Source organism: Hippichthys cyanospilos, chromosome 17 (genome assembly GCF_059441005.1).
Source record: "Hippichthys cyanospilos isolate Australia breed blue-spotted pipefish chromosome 17, RoL_Hcya_1.0, whole genome shotgun sequence".
Lineage (NCBI taxonomy): Eukaryota > Metazoa > Chordata > Actinopteri > Syngnathiformes > Syngnathidae > Hippichthys > Hippichthys cyanospilos.
The window spans coordinates 9,982,366-10,001,788 of record NC_142385.1 but is presented as its reverse complement, the minus strand read 5'-3'; the positions used below and the strand labels follow the sequence as shown (position 1 = coordinate 10,001,788).

General features: G+C 40.4%; 1 protein-coding gene across 5 annotated transcripts in view; it reads left to right on the top strand.

The window, feature by feature from the left end:
• Positions 1 to 13,210: 13,210 nt before the first annotated feature.
• Positions 13,211 to 19,423, top strand: part of LOC148409558 (paired box protein Pax-2a-like) — a 28,614-nt gene continuing 22,401 nt past the window's right edge. For 4 of the 5 annotated variants that reach the window (XM_088438610.1, XM_088438612.1, XM_088438614.1 and 1 more), the window contains exons 1-5: positions 13,211 to 13,661; positions 14,445 to 14,610; positions 15,451 to 15,648; positions 18,003 to 18,082; positions 18,223 to 18,342. In XM_088438610.1, the coding sequence (XP_088294736.1) occupies positions 13,619 to 13,661; positions 14,445 to 14,610; positions 15,451 to 15,648; positions 18,003 to 18,082; positions 18,223 to 18,342 (607 nt within the window). In that variant the 5' untranslated portion in view covers positions 13,211 to 13,618. Of the gene's footprint in view, positions 13,662 to 14,398; positions 14,611 to 15,450; positions 15,649 to 18,002; positions 18,083 to 18,222; positions 18,343 to 19,423 lie in introns of those variants that run through there. The other variant, XM_088438609.1, reaches the window with a different exon arrangement.

The following is a 19,423-nucleotide window of genomic DNA, read 5'->3' as shown; positions in this document are numbered from 1 at the left end:
CATCACCGTCATCATCATCATCATCCAGCTTTAGTAGGGAGAGAGGCCTAACTAGGATGTTAGCGGTTTAGCATAATAATCCCATTCGACGGCGCTTTTGGACACAGGCCATCACGGGGCGCACGATAAAAGCCGGGGCGCGTCCAAGATAGAGCCAATCCCGGTGAGCCGTGCGACAATGCGAAGCGGGCCATCTGATAGCGACGAGCAGAAGGCGGCGAGGAGGCATGCGTCTGGGATGGAGGGGGGGGGCAGAAGGGGGTCTCGTTCGCCGGCATTCAGGGACAATTTGTAAGGCCGGCTGTTGAAGTCGGGCCAAACAGCTGGAGCCCCGCTGTGATTGATCAGCGAGGGCCTCCGAGAACTTCATTTTGATGTGAATGCAGACAAAGGCGCCAGAATATTGCCCGAGCGTTCAACTCCGGCGCCGATGAGCGTCGACAAACGCCGTCATCTCAACTGAGGCCCAAGGGGAGGTCAGCGCCTCCCGCTCATTTGCATTTTTAGGACAACATTATCTTTGTCTGTATCCATGTCAACAACTTGGAAGCCACATCGTGGCGGGGAATCAATATTGTAAAAACAGGAACGGCATTGTTTTTTTTTTTTTTTTTTTTTTTTTATGTGTACTGCCTGAAATCGATGCAGTATGCATGCCAGGCCACTAGGAGGCTGACTCACCTTGAAAAGCAACAAAGTGCATGCACAAGAAATCATCTTGGTAATGATCTAAACAATGTAATCAAAGGTATTTTTCCCCATTTTTTGGAAAGTACTTTCCACAATTATTCACTTTATTCTTAGTTCTGATTGTCTATTAATGAAATTTCACTCACTCATCTGATTGTTTTGTTGACATTCAATTCAGCGAAGCTCCATCCATCCAGCTTCTACTCTATGAGCCTTATAATGCCATGCATCCTATGTTTCAAAACTTCAAATATAAGCCATTCATTGAAGGTGCGACTTAAATTCCGGTGAGCCTTATAGTGCGGAAAATACGTTACTCTGGTTTGTCTCTAACCTTGTATTTTTTTTCTAAACTATCACGAATAAAAACTATTATTACCATAAAAAGATCACACTTGGGGCATAATGGTGCCCCCAAAAACTGTTGAAGTGTGTCGCTCGGAAGAACAAAAGTCTACTTTTGATGTCGATGACTGACTCAATAATTTTGAGTTATTCCCCATAGTTTGTCTAATTATATAGAAACTGAATTTTAGTCCCTCGTGTTGTCAGCGATGTCACTTAAACCGACTAACTACTCACTCACTAAAATATCAGAAGTGGCCAAACCTAGTGGCACCCCCTAGTGGCCCAGCGGAATATATTTTAAAACACAGGCCCTTCTGTTATAGACAAGCACTAATCAAATTACACCGTTGCCTGTTTGTCACGCTAATCATGCTGTAATAGGTCCGTTTTTGACACGCGCTGACATCAGTTTGGCGCCGTCCCCGTCACAGGGTTCTGCCAGTGTCGTGGACCCACGCTCGCGTCCGACGCGGGTCAGCGACAAGGCGCAAGGTGGCCGCCCGCCAACGACCCGCGCTTAACGGGTTCACTGGCTTTGAACGTTACCTGAGATGTCTTCATCACATTGGTAAATTCTGTTGGGCACATCAAGCCTAATGTTTTTTTTTTTTTTTTAATACTTATTGATTATGCGTTGGCAGGTTTTATCAACACGGCGCCGGCTTCCCCCATCTGTTTCATGGAGTCGAGGGTAAACCATGCACATTCATCCCTGACCTATTTAATGGCTGGATAGTGGCGAAGAGCCACGTGGGGTAAATTGAAAAGTTCTCCATCATTAAAGTGACATGTGACCAGAGTCCATAAAAAAAAAAAAAAAAAAGTGAGTGGGAATTGTTCTCATTTAAAATTCCATTCCAGGCACTCACTCGCAGTGACAAAAGGAGAACATCCATCCAAGAATTTGCTGCCAGCGTCAATGACGAACGAGTGAATATTGATGACGAACTTCAAAAGGGGTGGGGAAGGATTATATTCACACAGAACCAGTTCTCTTTTTTTTTTTGATATTCACACTCTCATTGTTGTGCGCTCTCAAAATGTGATCAATTTCACTTTGCAGCCAGCGAGGGGGGGGCCCCATTTGTTTGTGAAGGATGCGAGATGTTGTCTCCATGACTGAGAGCATTCTTCAAAAAAGAAAGACACCCTCCGCAACCTTCGCATTCATCGCGTTTTTTTTGGGTCTCGAGATCACCGAGGCGTGATGGACGCAGAATTACAGCGTATGCTAAAATAAAACAAATACATCGGGAGTGGAGGCTGTATTTGATTGGAAATTGTGATTTATATTCTGCGCAGAAGACAGAACATGATTTTATTTGGATTTAAAGTTTGCATTGTAAACGTGTCATTTTGTAAAGATTTTGCCAATTTTTTGTTCTTCAGGAAAATATCTTTTTTCAGGAACATATCTGTTCATAAAACGAATTTTATGGTCAGTGGATTTTCCCCCATACTAGAATGATTTGACCCAAATTGTGCCACCACTCGTTACCTGTCAAGTTAATGCTTTATTTTTGCGAACACATCTCTACCATGATCCCAAAGGAGGTCATTTCAAGTTGAATATTTTTCTGTGGGTAAATATTTATTAATAGTTGTCGTGCAGGCCTGACACTACGCTTTATTTTTCGTGGGCAAACATTAATAATGAAGTTAATAATTGATTTTTGCGAATAGATCTCTACTATGATCAAAAAGGAGGACACTTCATGTTGAAAGTTTTTCTGTGGTCAAATATTTTATTTTCGAGAACATGTCTGAAACTGTTGATTATTTTTGTAGACAAATATTTATTACGAATTAAATTATTTCTTTTTGCTAAATTAAAAAAAAAAGCCTTCTTCGGCGTGTTACTACCTAGTTCAGTTGTTCTTTTTTCTGTTTCTTCTGGTCTTAGCAGTTCCCCTCATGTGTTTTTAGGAGGGCCCCTCCCTCACTTGTGTCCGCGTCAACACTATTGATTGTAGTTGATGCGGTGGACAAAATCCATCTGACCTCTGAAGGGCCCTAAATACATCATTGTCTCAAGCAAAAGCCCCTAAGAGGACCTTGTTACTGACTCTGCTGAGAGTACAAACTTTGCTTGTGATTTCAGAAGGCTGGTGGCACCTTAGAAGGTGTACCTTTTGGCCCTCGGAGTCCAATAGGAGCAGATAAATGCAACCTCCTATTCCCGTTCGCGGCCTCCAGCTTTTCTCAATCACGCCTGACTGAAACTTCTAATTGGCGTTATTAATCAGCAATCATGTCGAACACCCTCGCCCGTGCAAGCGTAGCTCAGAGTTGTTGACGGAAATCCGACGAGACGTCCACTTCACCTGCCGTGAAAGTACCTCGCTTACGCGGTCGGGGGATTAATTAACATCGGAGCACGTCTGTAAACAAAATGTGCTAATTAATTCAATGTGTCAAACGTCCTGTTCCCCGTCGACCTTTTTGGGGGCGGAGTTGTTAGGTCGAACTGTAAAGTTGCCGCCATGGCTGCCTTAAATGAAAATGTGCTCAAGTTTTGGTAGTTATCAAAAACAATTTTTAAGGCTTTTATGGTGTATGCAGTCCTGAGTCAACCAAAGTCCGTACCGTCCGTTTTTCGGACTAAAAGCCGCGACTTTTTCCTCATGATTTGGACCCTGCGGCTTATATTCCAGTGCGGCTTATCTGCTGATTTTTATTCATTTATTTTTTGCTAGCCACCAGCAAGCAAATGTGTGTATCTGTTCGAGCTTTCAATTTATGGAACAATTATGAAATAGAACTGAAAAGATGTGAATCAATGGCTGTGCTCAAAGAGTTTTAAAAATACATTATTAAAAAATATATATGTCTAAATTGAGTAAGGCAAGCTATAAAATTTGGGGTAAATTTGTGACAGTGTAAATTTTATTAGACTGTATTAGACTGATTTATGTACTTATGATTGTATATATGAATTATGTGCAATGCGTTTTTATGTTCACTAAATTAATCTATCAAACAAGGTAGAAAAAAAAAGATGCTATTGCGGTATTGATTTCGATTTTGAACTGCTATTTAACTAACAATATTCTGTTAGTGTTGAAAATATCCATCCGTCCATTTTCTATAAATATAAATATGACTAAACATGCGGGCATGTTCAGTCTGTTAAAGAGAGGGTGTTGCTTGAAAAGTCTGCATTAAAGCACTCTGTGATGTCTTCTTGTTAGCGTTTCCTTTCAGATTGGCGCAAACGACTGTGAATGAGGTCATTTACTATGATTAGAAATCTCTTATTCCCTTTCAAAAACGGTAAAAGACGGAAAGGAAGGCTAGCCGAAAGCGAAAGAATCCGCATTAAAGCTGCCGATGACAAAGCTGGATCGCTTCACGGAGTGTTTTGTGTGGCCTGATCGTACGGGTTCCCCGAAAGAAAAACCCTCCACCCGGGCCGTCTGTTTTCCTGATTTCCATTTGGTATCCGCACCGCTCGTCTGTGCGTGCCACGCGCTCACGGCTGACGATTTCCGAATGGATTCGCCAGTCGCCCAAACGAAGGTCACAAAAGGCTGAGCGGTGCGTCCAAGGCTGGCTGCTCGGGCCCCAAGCACAGTGGAGATACTCCAAGCATGGCTGATCTGAATCATGAAGAATAATGTTTAGGCGGGCACATGATTAGAAATGTTAATTTTTTTTTTTCTTTTTTGGGGGTAAACTGGCATTTTGGTGGCTTTTGGCCGCCCAGGCGATGTGGCTCAATTTGCCAACACGCTCCTGCTCCATTTGCCTGTTAATGAGCGCTGTTGTCAGGGGCGCCCATGTGTGCCGTGTCGCCGCGCTCGCTCGCCGCCCACCCGCCCGCCACCTTCGCGTGACGCCGTGACCGCCGAGGAAGATGGCAGCCGCCGTGACAGATGTTCCCCGTCCTGGGGAGGGAAGCCACAGGACCGGCGCCATGCAGTCAGAAGGGCCCGTGTTTTTGTGTGTTTGGCACGATCACAACTGTGATCTTCTTGTGACATCAACATCCGCTATTTGTGCATCTGCACCTTTATTTCATTCAAATCTGTTTTTACGTAAAATTGAAAACCAGGGCCAGCCCAACATGGAATTTCCAATTTTTTTACAGTAAAATTCCGATTACCGTATTTGGCGTACCATAAGGTGCAAATAAAAACATTTAATTTTGTCAAAAATCGACAGTGTGCATTACAATCCGCTGTGATTTATCTATGAAGCGAGTCCCAAAATCTGTCAAAATCTTATTGTGCGACTTTGGTAAGACCGACTGACGGAGCATTTCCTGCTGGCATAGACACAAGGGACAATACACACACAGTGCGTACGCTAGCATCAATAAACCAACCGCAGAACATTATGTAATACAAGCTGATAGCCGTAAACCAATCAGAAAACATTACGTAAAACACTACAATACATATGCTAGCAGTGATAAACCAATCAGAGAACATTATGCAAGACACACAGTACTATGCTAGTAGCGATAAACCAATCACAGAACCAGACGTAATACATACAGTACGTACACTGGCAGCGGTAAACCAGAGAACATTATGCATTATGTACAGTATTTACACCAATCGTTTAATATATAAAAAATAATGAATAAAATACATATTTTTTTCTTTGTTCTATTAATGCTAACAACAGAGATATTAATTACAGGGAGATTGTTTTGTTTGTATTGCTTTGACGTGACGTGAGAGATAAATAGGCAAAAAAAAGTCTATTTTCAGATGTTTTTATTTTGTTCTAATGTGTTAGTGTAAAATCTTTGAATTTTCTTTTTTAAATACTAAAACTTAAAAAAAAGATGCTAATTCAAGATGATTAAGTTGTATTTTGTAGCCAATTAAATTGGCCGTTTAAAAAATAAAAACCCCCTGTGTTGTGATGTCTTTGTTGTCTCCGTAAGCTAACACAGCGGCTCTTGCTAGCGAATGCCACCATTAGCAGCATGTTTTGGCGATACATCAAAATGTGTTTTCGGATTTGAAACACTACTCAAACAACCTAATTGCTCGCACAATAATATAATAACTGCAGTTATTTTTGAAGCAGTCGCAGTTAAAAAAGACATAGGCAAGTAAGCTAGCAGGCTAACGAGATACAAAATAAGAAAAGTCATTTAATATAAAAGCCAATACGGAAAATGTGCGATTTCAATCAAGTGAGCCTCTTCTATTAGCGCATTCCCATTATGCTAGCTTCCGTTTTGTGCTGAAATAATGTTCAACCTCATGCTGAAGAAAGTCATTGCGACTGATAGAGAGACCCATAAAAAGAAGTGAAATCGTAATGACAAAAGCGCTGATGTGAGATGCGCGCCCATAAATACGACGTCGTTCGGCCTCATGCCTGATTAAGCTTGTGTGTCTCTCTTCCGTGTCCCTTTAACTGACGTGAAATTATCCCCGATGCGCTAGCGGTTCCAAATCGTCTTACGGAGATGAATATAGAGTTCCTCTTAATTCATCAAATTTCTTTTCAAATGAGGAGGAACAACGAAAGGGGTGTTTGGGATGTTTTGCCATTCGTAATATACAGATGTAAATATGTCGCCCCCTCCTGCCTGCTTTCCATCTGGCACGCAATACTTGAAAAGTCTTAATCCATGAGCAGCCACGGAACATCACAAATTAAACATGTTTTACAGTCTCTTTTTTTCCTCCCCTCCTCTCTTTCTCGTTGGATCCCGCCGTTGCTCAAACGCAGCGCTCGCTTCCCTCCTCGCATTCATTAGCCGCCCCGGCGCCATCGCCGCGCCATATGACACCGTCATCATTTGGTAATTAAACCTTTGCTCGTTTGAATATGAAAAGCTGGCGAGAGTGCCGTCGTAAACAACGTGGTGCGAAAGGTCTTATTTTCCCCGATGTGGAGTAAAATGAGAATTCGAGTGGGGGGGCGCGACGACAACAACTGCTGAGGAAGGTTGCAGTCGTGCCAAACAAATTGCGCAGTGAATTATAAAATTCAAATTCGGCAGATGGCGTTTGGCTGAAGAAATGATGTGACTTGTTCACACCAAGTAGTGATTCAATCGCAAAATAACGCATGGGCTTTTGTTTTTTTGCGTAAACCCTCTCAAAAACGATGAATTACGTTATAGCAAGGGAACAGAGCATTTAATTTGGAACATCTGTGTGGTACATATTCAGCATAAATTTCGAACTATAAGCCACTACTTTTTTCTTGTGCTTTGAACCCTGTGGCTTCGAGTTCATTGCAGATTATCTGCAGCTTTTTTTTTTTTTTTTTACTAGCCACCAGGGTGCAATCTCCTGGCAAACAAAGGGAGACAGAAGAAGATACTGTTGAAGTTCAGTAAGTACAGTGGACCCCCGTGTTCCCGGGCTTACGTTATTTTCATGTTGCGACGTGGAATACTGAGTTTTTTCATCCCCTCTTTACCATATTTTCCCGGCTTTGCAACAAAAACAACTGTCATGACCCCAGGAATGGAATTGTGCATGTTACTGTTGTGTTGGTGCGGCATTCTAAAAATAACAACAATGCTTAATGTTATTTTCCAATATTGGGAGTTGACGGCCCATTTGTTTCTTTCATACATAAAACGATGCATTGGAGCACATTTCTCTGAAAAGAGCACCAAACAACGCGGGTTCTTTTTCAACCTCATGAAACTATAGATATTCTTTATGGCCTCGGCCTTTCGGGTGCAGAAGTAAGCAATGACAATAAAGCAGTAACAGACATGGAGAGGTGGCAATAACATCACGGTGGCATGGAGGGGATTTTTTAAAGTTCAACCTTACATGATAAGCGCGGCACATAACATCAGCGTCTACGTGCACTAAACGCTCTTATGGGGCCGCCAGACAATCAAGTCTGCTCGCTCGCCTGCCTGAGGACAAGCAACCGCTACACACACACACACACACGCACACACACACACACACACACACACACACACACACAAGAGGAGCGCACCGCTCCGATGTAGCGGCTTCTTTACGAGCACTAAACAATCGTCCGTCGCGTTGGAGAGGAGCGCGTGGGAGGCGAGCCCCGGCCTTATTTGGTCGTGCATCAAGGTCGCCATTTTCATGATGGTGACGGCGCTGAAGGTGACAAGACGCATTTAGGGGAGTGATCGGGAGCTTTGTGCGCCCGTATACTGCGACATCATCTTCACTATAAAGAAAAAGACTTTCTTTATAGTTACAATCATTTTCCGCTTTGATTGGAAATGATCAGAAATGAGTTTCTAAACACAGCGCCACCTTGAGTTACGGCAGATGAAGGGCAAAATCCCCGCGTTGAAATATTATTTATGATCTTATGATTGTTCCTATTCCAATGAAGCATTGAAGTGTGGAGAAATGCTTGCAAAACATACTCAGTCCATTTTTATTCAACCAAAAAATGAGCAATAGGAATAATTAGTAAAAAAATAAATTCAACAAATTCATTATTTCTATAGTCAAAACTGTTGAAATTCCACAAAATTTGTAGATAACAGTATTTTGTGATGTTGAAAGTTGACAAAAAAACCATCAACATTCAGATTTGTAGAAGGGAAAGCAATTATGAGTAAAAAACAAAACAAAACAAAAAACATGAATCTTTAAAATATATATATATATATATATATATATATATATATATATATATATATATATATATATATATATATATATATATATATATATATATTTAGGACCTAATTATTTGGAAAGTTAAGTCTCCGTAAAAGGATTCAAACCAACCAAGAATTGAAATTGGATATCACATTAAAATTACTTGGTTTTGTCCATACATCAGACATTATATATATATATATATATATATATATATATATAAAAAAAAGAAGCTAAAAATACGTTTATGTACATAATCACTCCCTCCACACATTGGGCCAGATTATTTGGATTTCTATTAGTTTCGATGGGAAACATTACCCCAGTTTGTTAACATTTTGTTTAAAAAGTGGGATGACCGAAGAGATTTAATTTGTAAACTGAGGTCCAGTTTAATTTTTTTGTCTGTAAAATAAAACTATAGTTATTCTTAAGAATTTTTGTTTGTTTTTTTTATTTGTGATTTTTAGGAATGTAATTGCTACACAAAATACTGCCTCGGTTTTAATACAAATCTCTTTGATTTTGAATTTTTGGGACATTATTTAGGAAAACTGAGGTTCCACTATACAATATTGTGCAAGAGTACAGTACAGTGATTGTCAAATGTGGTGCTAGTACAGTATCGCTACTTGGGCTCCCTCTAGTGGAAGCTGAAAGAATCACCAAATTAAAAACTAATAGTTGTCTCTTCCACTGGCTTAAACGTTTTTTAAGCTAATGCACATTTGTTAAAAGGAAAGTGAACTTAAAAAAAATGACTAATATTGCATTTAAGGAATACTAGCATCATCAAATGACAAAATGGCCGCCCTCTGAGATCAATAAAGACAGGTGGAGTTTGCTACTTTAATTCATGTTACTACAATATATGCAATTTTAATCAGAATATTGTGTTTAGACTAACGAGGGCGCAAAGAACATATTGTAAATAATTTTTGGGGGTTGATTACCTCTTTAGGTAAAATTAAGTTGCATTCAACTTTTAATTATATTTTCCTTTTTTTTTTTAAAGTTTGTTTTCAATGGACATGTGGTTAGCACGTACGCCTCACAGGTCAGAGATTACGAGTTCCATTACTACTCCGGCCTTCCTGTCTGGAGTTTGCATGTACTCCCCATGCCCATGCGGGAATTCTACTGGTCTTCTGATTCCCTCTCACATTCCCAAAAACATGCACGGTAGACATAATGGACACTCCAAATGGGCCTGAGTTGAGTATGTGAGTACGAACAGTTGTTTGTCTATGTTTGCCCTGTGATTGGCTGGAAACCGTTTCAAGGTGTCCCCTCACTAACCCTAGTGAGGATAAGTGGCTAGGAAAATGCACGTTTTCAACCATTTTGGGATTATCTTTACTTAAATATTACTTGTGCTGTTAAAAATAGATTTTTGACATATACTGTAGCTGTCAGCGTCATTGATTAAACTTATAGACAGTTGTTTATAGCCGTCAATGGCTTTGACTTCATGTAACATTATTAAATATGTTTTTTTTTTCCCCTCTATTTAAAAGCGGAGGTAAAATAAACAGTGGATGTTAGTGGCCTTTATTTTAGATGGTGAAAAAGTTTTGGAACGACTGCGCTATAATATTTTTTGTATGGCGGGGGGGGTAAATGAATACCCCATCGGAAACAAAGGAAGGTTAGTAATAGCGGGGACGACTATGAACATTTTGTGGCTATCAAAGCCCCCACCTCGGAGTCTTTATTATGCCCCCACATGGACATGAGCTCTGTTTGCCATATTGCCGCCATGTGACTGGAAGCTGTTGGCTGTCTGCTCGGGACGCAGGCGGCTGGCGGGCGGCGGGCTGGGACACCCCCTCGGGCTCATCCACAGTGGGATGCCATTCTCCTACAGCCAAGCAGGACCTGCCACGGAGGGGGCGGGGGGTAGATGGGGGCAGCTGCAGCCCTCCCGCCTCCATGTACATCATTGTTATGAGTAAAAAATGTAGATGTTCCGCGTGTGACATTGACCAAAAAAAAAAAATCCTACAAAAGGGGTGCCCAAGTTGAAACGACCCATGCGGAAAGAGGCTCACCTTCCATTCCCTGCAGTATGATCAACTCCGACCGGATGCGAGAAAGACTTACTTTTTGACAGGAAATCATCCTATTTTTAATCCAGCACTGCAGGGCACATTTAATAATTAGGTGAAAATCTGCATAATGAATTAAGGCAGAGGGGATTTCAAGTCCTAAGGTGATTTTAATGCATTATATTTTACTGAGAATTCTTCACGTTATTGCGTGTAAATCATAAATTATAGATTTGCCGCAAAAATATATGTTATATGATGTGTTTTGCGTTATTATTCACGTCCATATGCAAATGAAATGTTAATTTGCCTTCTGATTGGCCCCACTCGGGGCATCCCATACTCAAAAAGTGTCAGACTGTGCTCAGGGTGCAAAAAGTCATTTAAAGTGGTTTCTTATCAATGTAGCGTTAATTCATGTTTTATTTATTTGAACAATTGTCATTTTTCTGGGTTTGTAAATGCTGGGCGTCACAATCTCTATCAATGCAAATATTGTTGATATATTCAAATGTTATGATCAAGTTATTATCTATAATATTAATGCAAGATTTTTTTACAACGCCATATAGGGGCTGGGGATTATTATTAAAAGAAAAAAAAACTCTCACAAAAAGAATATTTTTTTAGGGGTCCATTGAGGGGGTCCTGCAAGACAATCGTTTCCTTTTTTTTTTTTTTAGGGATGGGAGGGGCAAGAGAGGGTTTGAATAGAATTAAAAAAAAAAAAAAAGTGACGTTGCTTTAAGGAAAATGTGCAACCGGCTGTGAAATTACAGCCTATAGTGCAACATATTGTACCACAAGCTCTGTCCAAAAACACTAACAATGAAATAATAATAACAAAAAACATCCCCAAACCTCACCAGGAGGTGGTAATTACACCCCCACCCAATATTAAAATATTAATAGTAAAATATCAGAACATTTAATTGATCATAATAGCAGTTGCATAGTGAATTTTTCTTGAACGTTACACCCTAATTTGCATATTCAATATTTGCCCTGTTTATCATGTAAGAAATTATCAGCATGAAAACACTAGTGATGTATATTTGACATTATAATATACATGATGAATTTCTACATTTATAAATACAAATATGATTACATTGTTCAAATATACTTCAAAAAAGAAAGTGGGAGGAATTACGTACCAAGTTAGGAGCAGAGGATGCATGTGAAACTCTACACCGTCATCTACAGACTAAAGATGGTACTGCTCAATGTGAAGGAAAATCATCCCATCATCATTTCTTGTCCTCCCATTGGACCTGTGCGAACAGCACACAATTAGCTTGTCATGCAAAATAAACAAAAACTATTGGAATTGAAGAAGTACTGAAATTAAATTATTTCATAGCGATTCAAGGGAACAATGAGCATGTCCAGCTTTACACTTTTTTTAAAATAATTATGGCTGTATTTTTTTTAAAATCTGTGTCACTTTTAGGGGACATTTGAAATTTAAGGTTATTTTAAAGAATATTTTAAGAGTGTTATGATTCACGTTTTTGTATTTGTGTAGTATGATTTGAATGTTCATGAAGTTTAATATTTTGTCACATTAAGGAAATATTTTTGGAATATCAAAGTCATTTTTTTAAAGCTTGTCATTTTGTTATCTTGGTCGTACTGTGCTTTATGGAAGATTATTTTTTAGAAGATTTACAGTATAAGTCGGAATATTTTGACATGTTCAAGAGTTATGTATTTAATAAATAATGGAATATTTGGGCCTTAAGTCTTTTTGGTATGCTTGTGTGTATTTCTGTCAGAAAATTTATGTAATCGTTTGTGAATATTTATACAGTTCAAGAGATGTTTGTGTCATCATTTGGAACATTTATGTTGTACAAGTGCTTAAGTGATTTTTTTTTTATAAATTTGTACACACTCACACAATAAACATTTTAAGTTCCTTATCATGATTCGAAAATACTCAAATAACTATATGGCACTATCATCTACACACAACGTAGTAGTGGTTAAAAAAATGATGAAATATAAAATGGATATAAAATGTTAATTAGCAAAAAAAAAAAAAAGGGGCATATGTCTGCCTGATGATCAATATGATTGTTGTTCAACAACAAATGGAGAAAGACAAATATTAATAAAGTATAGTAGTGTCATACTTTAATTTGGCCCGTTTGTGATTTTTGTTGATGTAAGATACGCATAAACAAAAGCAAAAACTGTTGCCATTGTTCAGACGTTACCATGAATATTTTTTTTTTTTTCCAATTAAAACTATTTAGATGATGTTCCTTATTTGGGTATGCACTTCCTATAAATGACTCAGACCTCATCTGGAGTTTTTTTTTCCTTCATTTGTGTGTGTGTTGGCATGTACTGCCTTTGTCTGACAAGTCAAGCATGGGGGGGGGGGGGGGGGGGCAGGAGTGATGGGGGTGCAAAAAAGGTGGGAGGGGGTACTAGTCGTGTTTGTGTGTGTGATGTGTGTGTGCAGGCGTGTCGCTTTTAGAGGCACTCACACAACGGACGCGGACTTCATTCCCGGTGCAAAACCTCCACGCGAGCACATCACAGCTGCACTGGGGGGCCCCGGACGCCGCGCGCGGGATCGTGAGGAGCTACGACCGAACCGAGCCGAACCCAGCTTCCCATCGCACATCGGAGCTTTTTATTCCCCCCCACACACACCCGCGATGAGCCTCCTGCAAGGTCTGCGTCGCTGAACCCGAGAGGGGGGCGACGCACCTGCCGACCCCTCAAGCGGACCGCATCCCAATACCGAGGCAACTTTTGCCGTCTTTCTTTCTTTCTTTCTTTCCGAGGAGGGGGTGCAAAGTTGGCCCTCATATGCTTCGGCGGCGGCGGCGGGAGGGCGACGAAAGCATCGCGATTTTTTGGTGTTTCTTGACATTGTAAGCAGGCGACACGGCGGCTTGGGTTGATTTGTTTTCTTTCCTTTCCTATCCGATGGATATTCACTGCAAGGCGGACCCCTTCGCGGCCATGCACCGTAAGTAGCACAACGCCGCTTTCATTCATATTTTTATATTTTTATTACCGAGCAAGTAAACACGTGCAGCGACGCGCATTTTTTTAAAACTCCTTATAAAGTCGCAGCGGGCATGCCGTTGAGAGTAAAAATATTGTTTCACTGAAGCCTTACGTAAACAACGACCGTAATTCAAGTGCGATTGTTAAAATTGTGTCACGTTATGACGCTACTCGCACGTGCAACTTGATATGATTTGATTCGGGTGAATAATTGATGCTTTTTGTGTTCGGCAAAATAATATGCACTGTAATGTGAGTTATTAAAGCTCGATCAATTATTTATCATTAAGCTGAAAGGGAACCTAATATGAACAGCGAAGAACTGTGGGAAAGTTGCTTTTATTATCTGGGGCCAAAAATTCAATTCACGTTTATTGGATTTCTTTTTGTGGTTTGATGTGCAAATATAGCAGGGTCTTTTTAAATCGAATTTATGCAGACAGGCCCTTTGTAGATTATTTTTGTAATGGATTTTTTCTGAAACTAATTGGAGACGCTGGCCTACTTCATATAATGTGAATTAATTCAATTAGTCACGAATAATGTGAACTACAGATTCAACATGGCGAACGTGGTGATTTAATACTAAATGTTGGAAATTGAATACAGTATTTAAACAAAAAAAATCACCTAAATAATGTATGGGATTGCACGCATGCATCTTATCATTTTGTCATTTTTTTACGGCTTTATGTAATGTTAGGCCGCCGGTGTGTGTGTGCTGCTGTTGTCTCCCACGTAGGGCACGGGGGTGTGAACCAGCTCGGCGGGGTGTTCGTTAACGGAAGACCCCTCCCGGACGTGGTGCGCCAGCGTATCGTGGAGCTGGCCCACCAAGGGGTTCGACCGTGCGACATCTCCCGGCAGCTGCGCGTCAGCCACGGCTGCGTCAGCAAGATCCTCGGCAGGTACGGACCCAAACACGCCACTGGATCTTGTCTTTTTGCACACTAAGCACCAAATTGTACAGTAATGCATTTTCACTGCTAAGATGTTGCGATAAATGCGTAGCAAAGTGCACTGTTTTAATCTACTATTTTAAAAAAAAGGAAACTGGAATGCACAAACGAATAAATGCATAATATCATTATATTTAACTTCTATAAATAGATTTGACTAAAATGTATTTTTGAACATAACAGCGAAAAAGACAAAACCGTTTGTTTTGTATTCTTGAATTGTATTTGTTTTGAAAGAAGATACTTTTGCATTCAATCAGTTTTTATGCATTCTTACGCTGCTGTGAATTTATGAACGTCTGATAAATGTGCTATTAATTACTTTCAATCTGAAACAAAGTTTTATGAAAATTGCTGTTTGTGGATTTTTTTTTTTTAATTGACAACGTCCATAGTTAATACAGTGTCGTTGTATTTTTCCCCCCAAAACACAATATATGCTTCTTGGAGGGCTTAATATATATATATATATATATATATATATATATATATATATATATATATATATATATATATATATATATATATATATATATATATATATATATATATATATTATTATTATTTTTTATTATTTTTCGAAAGGTGATCTTGAGGTGGGCTGACCTGCCCCTGATGCTTTCTACCTGAGCTACGCCCCTTGTCACATATTTAAAAGCACCCTAGAGTGTGAAAATGGACCAAAAATGTTGGTATTGGAAAATCGATTTAAAAAAGGATATTTCATAAACACCAACTAAAATAATTGAAAAAAAAAAACGAACAAATTTTTGTCTTCCTCGGATGCAGGTACTATGAGACTGGCAGCATCAAACCAGGCGTGATTGGGGGCTCTAAGCCCAAAGTGGCCACCCCGAAGGTGGTGGACAAGATCGCCGACTACAAGAGGCAGAACCCCACCATGTTCGCGTGGGAGATCCGCGACAGGCTGCTGGCTGAGGGCATCTGCGACAACGACACCGTACCCAGCGTTTCCTCCATTAACCGGTAAGAATCCCTGCCGCAGGGTCTTTGACAATTATTTTTACTCAAATGAAAAAGCGTATGCAAGATTCCAATCATACGCGTGCAAATGCGTATTAAACAATTAGGATGTAATATGAACATCACTAACAATAACAACTATGCAATTCAAATTTTTTTTGCTATTTTTCATGACCGCATTTAGTATGAATGCATTCAAAAGAGGTTCTTTTTGTGCTCATTTGTGTTCCTAATATTTTTGACCCGATCGTTTCGCTTTCAAAATATAAGGCAATCCCATTACTTGGAACACCATTCTTGTCGGCCGCATTCATTGAAATGGATGGCCGTTTGAGAGCTTCAAAATATTAGGGACAGTCGTTGTAAATGAGTAACTGTTCTTATTATTTTGACGGCGTCTTCCATAAAAACGGAACATATGCACAAGGTGAAAATATTAGTAACAGCTCTTGGTAAACTGCAGTATTGCAAACTGGCCCGAAACAGTTCATTCAGGTGTACCTAATGAAGTGGCCATAGACAGCATTGCATGAGCCTACTCATATGGTGGTGGTCCCTCAAGCAATCAGAGATCAATATCAGGGTGACCACATACCTTTTGGCGCCATAAAGCAGGCCAATTGTCTTTCTGAGCATGCGTGCAGTGGCGGCAAGGGGCGGGGCTACCACTGCAGGCCTGTCCGTAAGATTTAAAAACAAGAAGGGGGGGCGAGGGGGCTTGGAATCAATGTCATAAAATAAAATAACATGAGCGTTCCTTTTTGTTGTGATGCATTCAAGGTAACTTTTTGTGCTGGGGAAATTCACGATCTTACAATCTAAGGACAAAATGCCCAGTTTTCAATTGAAATATTTCATTTAATGTGTGCTTTTCAGTACTGAGAGGTACTTTTGTACTAGCATTAACAAAAGACAACAATGTATGCACATATATATTGTGCTAGAGAATCATAGAGGTGCTACTAATATTTTGAAGGACTTATTGGGCTTCAAAATATTAATAGCGGCTGGTAGTCTACTGCAAAACACAACCGGAGCCAGAAACGTAGACCTTAAGGATCATAATCTTCAATTTCTCATTTAAAAAAAAATACCTTGAATGTAGCACGTGAGAAAAAAAAAGGCCAAAGATGAGTTATTTTACATAAAGGCCGAAATTCAAATTCTGTCCTGTAATCTATTTAAGTGAAAAACACAACTGTCCATAAGTAAAAAAAAATATGAATCTGTAAGTCACAGAGTGATGTATTTTCCTGACTGACACACACATACACACGCACACAGACACACACATCCCTAGTGATGAACTTTGCTTAAGAAGCACTGTTCCATAGAGGCATTACATTTTAATGAGCTGATGGGCAAGAGCATGGCCACACACACACACACACACTCACACGCACACTCAACATACACTCACACAAACACACACCTTTTAAATAAGAAAGGGCTGAAGAAAATTCATTTCATGCTCTGTGCTCGCTTAAAAAGGCGACCAGGACACGTTTGTGATGATAAGTCCAAAATGTATGTATTAATGCCATTAAAAAGAAAGACTTTACCCTCCTTTTTCAATTCCAATTAAATGGTTCTTGTTGAAGCCTTTTTGTTTATGCGAGAAAGTGAATTGAGAAGAGTTTTAATTCCATCACTTTCAATTGCTAACCACGGGTGGGTCAAGTGCTGGGATTTATTTTGAGGGAAATCCCGGTAAATGTTTCATGTCGCTAATAAGCTAACGCTAATGTTGTTAAGTGAATTTTGAATGTTTTTGGAAGACATTGAATCAAATAAAAACATTCAAAAACGAGCAAGAGTCTACTAGCCTCACTGCAATTTTAAACACATTTGCCCAGCATATACAAACTGAACTATGCGTTTAGATGCATCGCTCAATACAACTGACTCAAAATGTCTGCGATTGTACATTAACCAAATCGGGGACAAACACCAGAAAAGAAGGAGTGATAAGTTGTTTGAGAGTTTACAAATTATGGTGACAGGCCAACTTCTCCCCGGGGCTGCCGCTCAGACGGAACAAATCTAACGCCGGTGAGCGCAGAACAGGGGGGTGGGGGGGGGGGGGCAATAAGGAACTATTGCTTTCCTGTCACATGTAATTTATAGCTCTCCATTTGCATCTCTTTGCCCGTGTGGCCTAATCCCGGACTTTTCCGATCGATGCGGCCTCATCCGCCTCGCCACGCTGCGAGGTAGGTTTGTGGAATGGGGGGTGTGGCCCTAGGTGGAGCATGGGGGCTGTTAGTGAAGTCCAGGTAGCTACAGGGATGCCAAAAGAGCGATCCGGACTCAGACTCACAAACCGGACTAACATCAGCTCCGACTTTATTTCCCAGGATCATCCGAACAAAAGTGCAGCAGCCCTTCCATCCGTCGCCCGATGGGACGTCCCTGTCAACGCCGGGCCATACCATAGGTAGGTACCTCCGTTCACAGCGTGGCCACGACCACCGCCATTAACATCATCATCATCGCTATCAGAAGCATCAGCGGGAGCTTGAAATGGACTCACAGCTGGTCTTGATGAGTTTTTTTTCCCTCCCTTTTCCGTCTCAGTGCCAAACACAGTGTCTCCACCGGTAACCAGCGCCTCCAACGACCCTGCGGGGTCCTACTCCATTAACGGCATTCTGGGTATTCCGAGGTCCAACGGTGAAAAGAGGAAAAGAGATGAAGGTAGGATATGTCTGTTTAAAAAAAAAAAAAAAAGGCAGTAAAGTCTTGCCACTGGAGTGTCTGTTTTGTACCCTTGACAGTTTCACCGCTTGGGAACATAGCTGCGGCCTTAAATAGTTACCCCTCAAGCTATACTAGTATCTCCTACTGTACGCCTATGGTTAAATGTCCGGCATTTTTCAAAAAAATACATCATTGCAGCCTTAGGGACACAATGGTTTGTCACAGGAGTGTTGTTCTAAAAGATTCTGCTTTTATACCCTTGACATTTCTACCTTGGTCTTGATCCATTAATCTGGGGGAAAAAAAACAGATTGCCACCTCAAAGTAGCAGATTATTTCTAAAGGGTATATACAAGTCGGTATAGTTTTGAGAGAGTTCAACTGAACCCGATGTCTGATTTATGGCGTCCGACATTTTCCCCACAAAGAGAGACATTGTTAGCTAGCCTTTATTGTCATTACCTTCAGTTACAAGGCAACCGAATTTTGAATTGTTGAACCCTTTAGGGAATCAATGGCTACTTCCTGGGGTGGCATCCTCAACATTCTGCTTTTTGCACTTTTCCAGCTTGGTGTTCATCCATTGGTCTTAAAACTCATTCAGTACATAGATCAAATCTTACTGTACGCCTATTTAAGGCAAAGCAAACCATGAAAGGGTATACTCTTCTCCCCATTGAGTTTCGAGTCTTAGGGGTACTTTTATGTTGAACTGAGAAATTCCTAGTGGTAGGCTGGCTTCTGGGATACAACGGTTTGTCACTTGGATGGTACGCTAAAGAGTTCTATTTTGTAATCTTGATTTCCAGACTATGTACCGATCAATTGGTTCTGAAAACCTGTCCAGTCCTGTGGTTCTCCACATCGGGTCTATGTCGATTTGAGCTACAGACATTGAATACACTTGCAGCAATATTTCAAACAAAAAGAATCCTGAGGTCATGAACGCAATACAATGGCTTGTCACTGAATGAGGTGTACTCCAAGGTTCTGTTTTGGGTCCCCCCAGCTTGATTCTGACCCATTGGCCTAAAACAGCGCAGTTGATTCGAGAGACCTCTGAGTGGATCCTACTCAT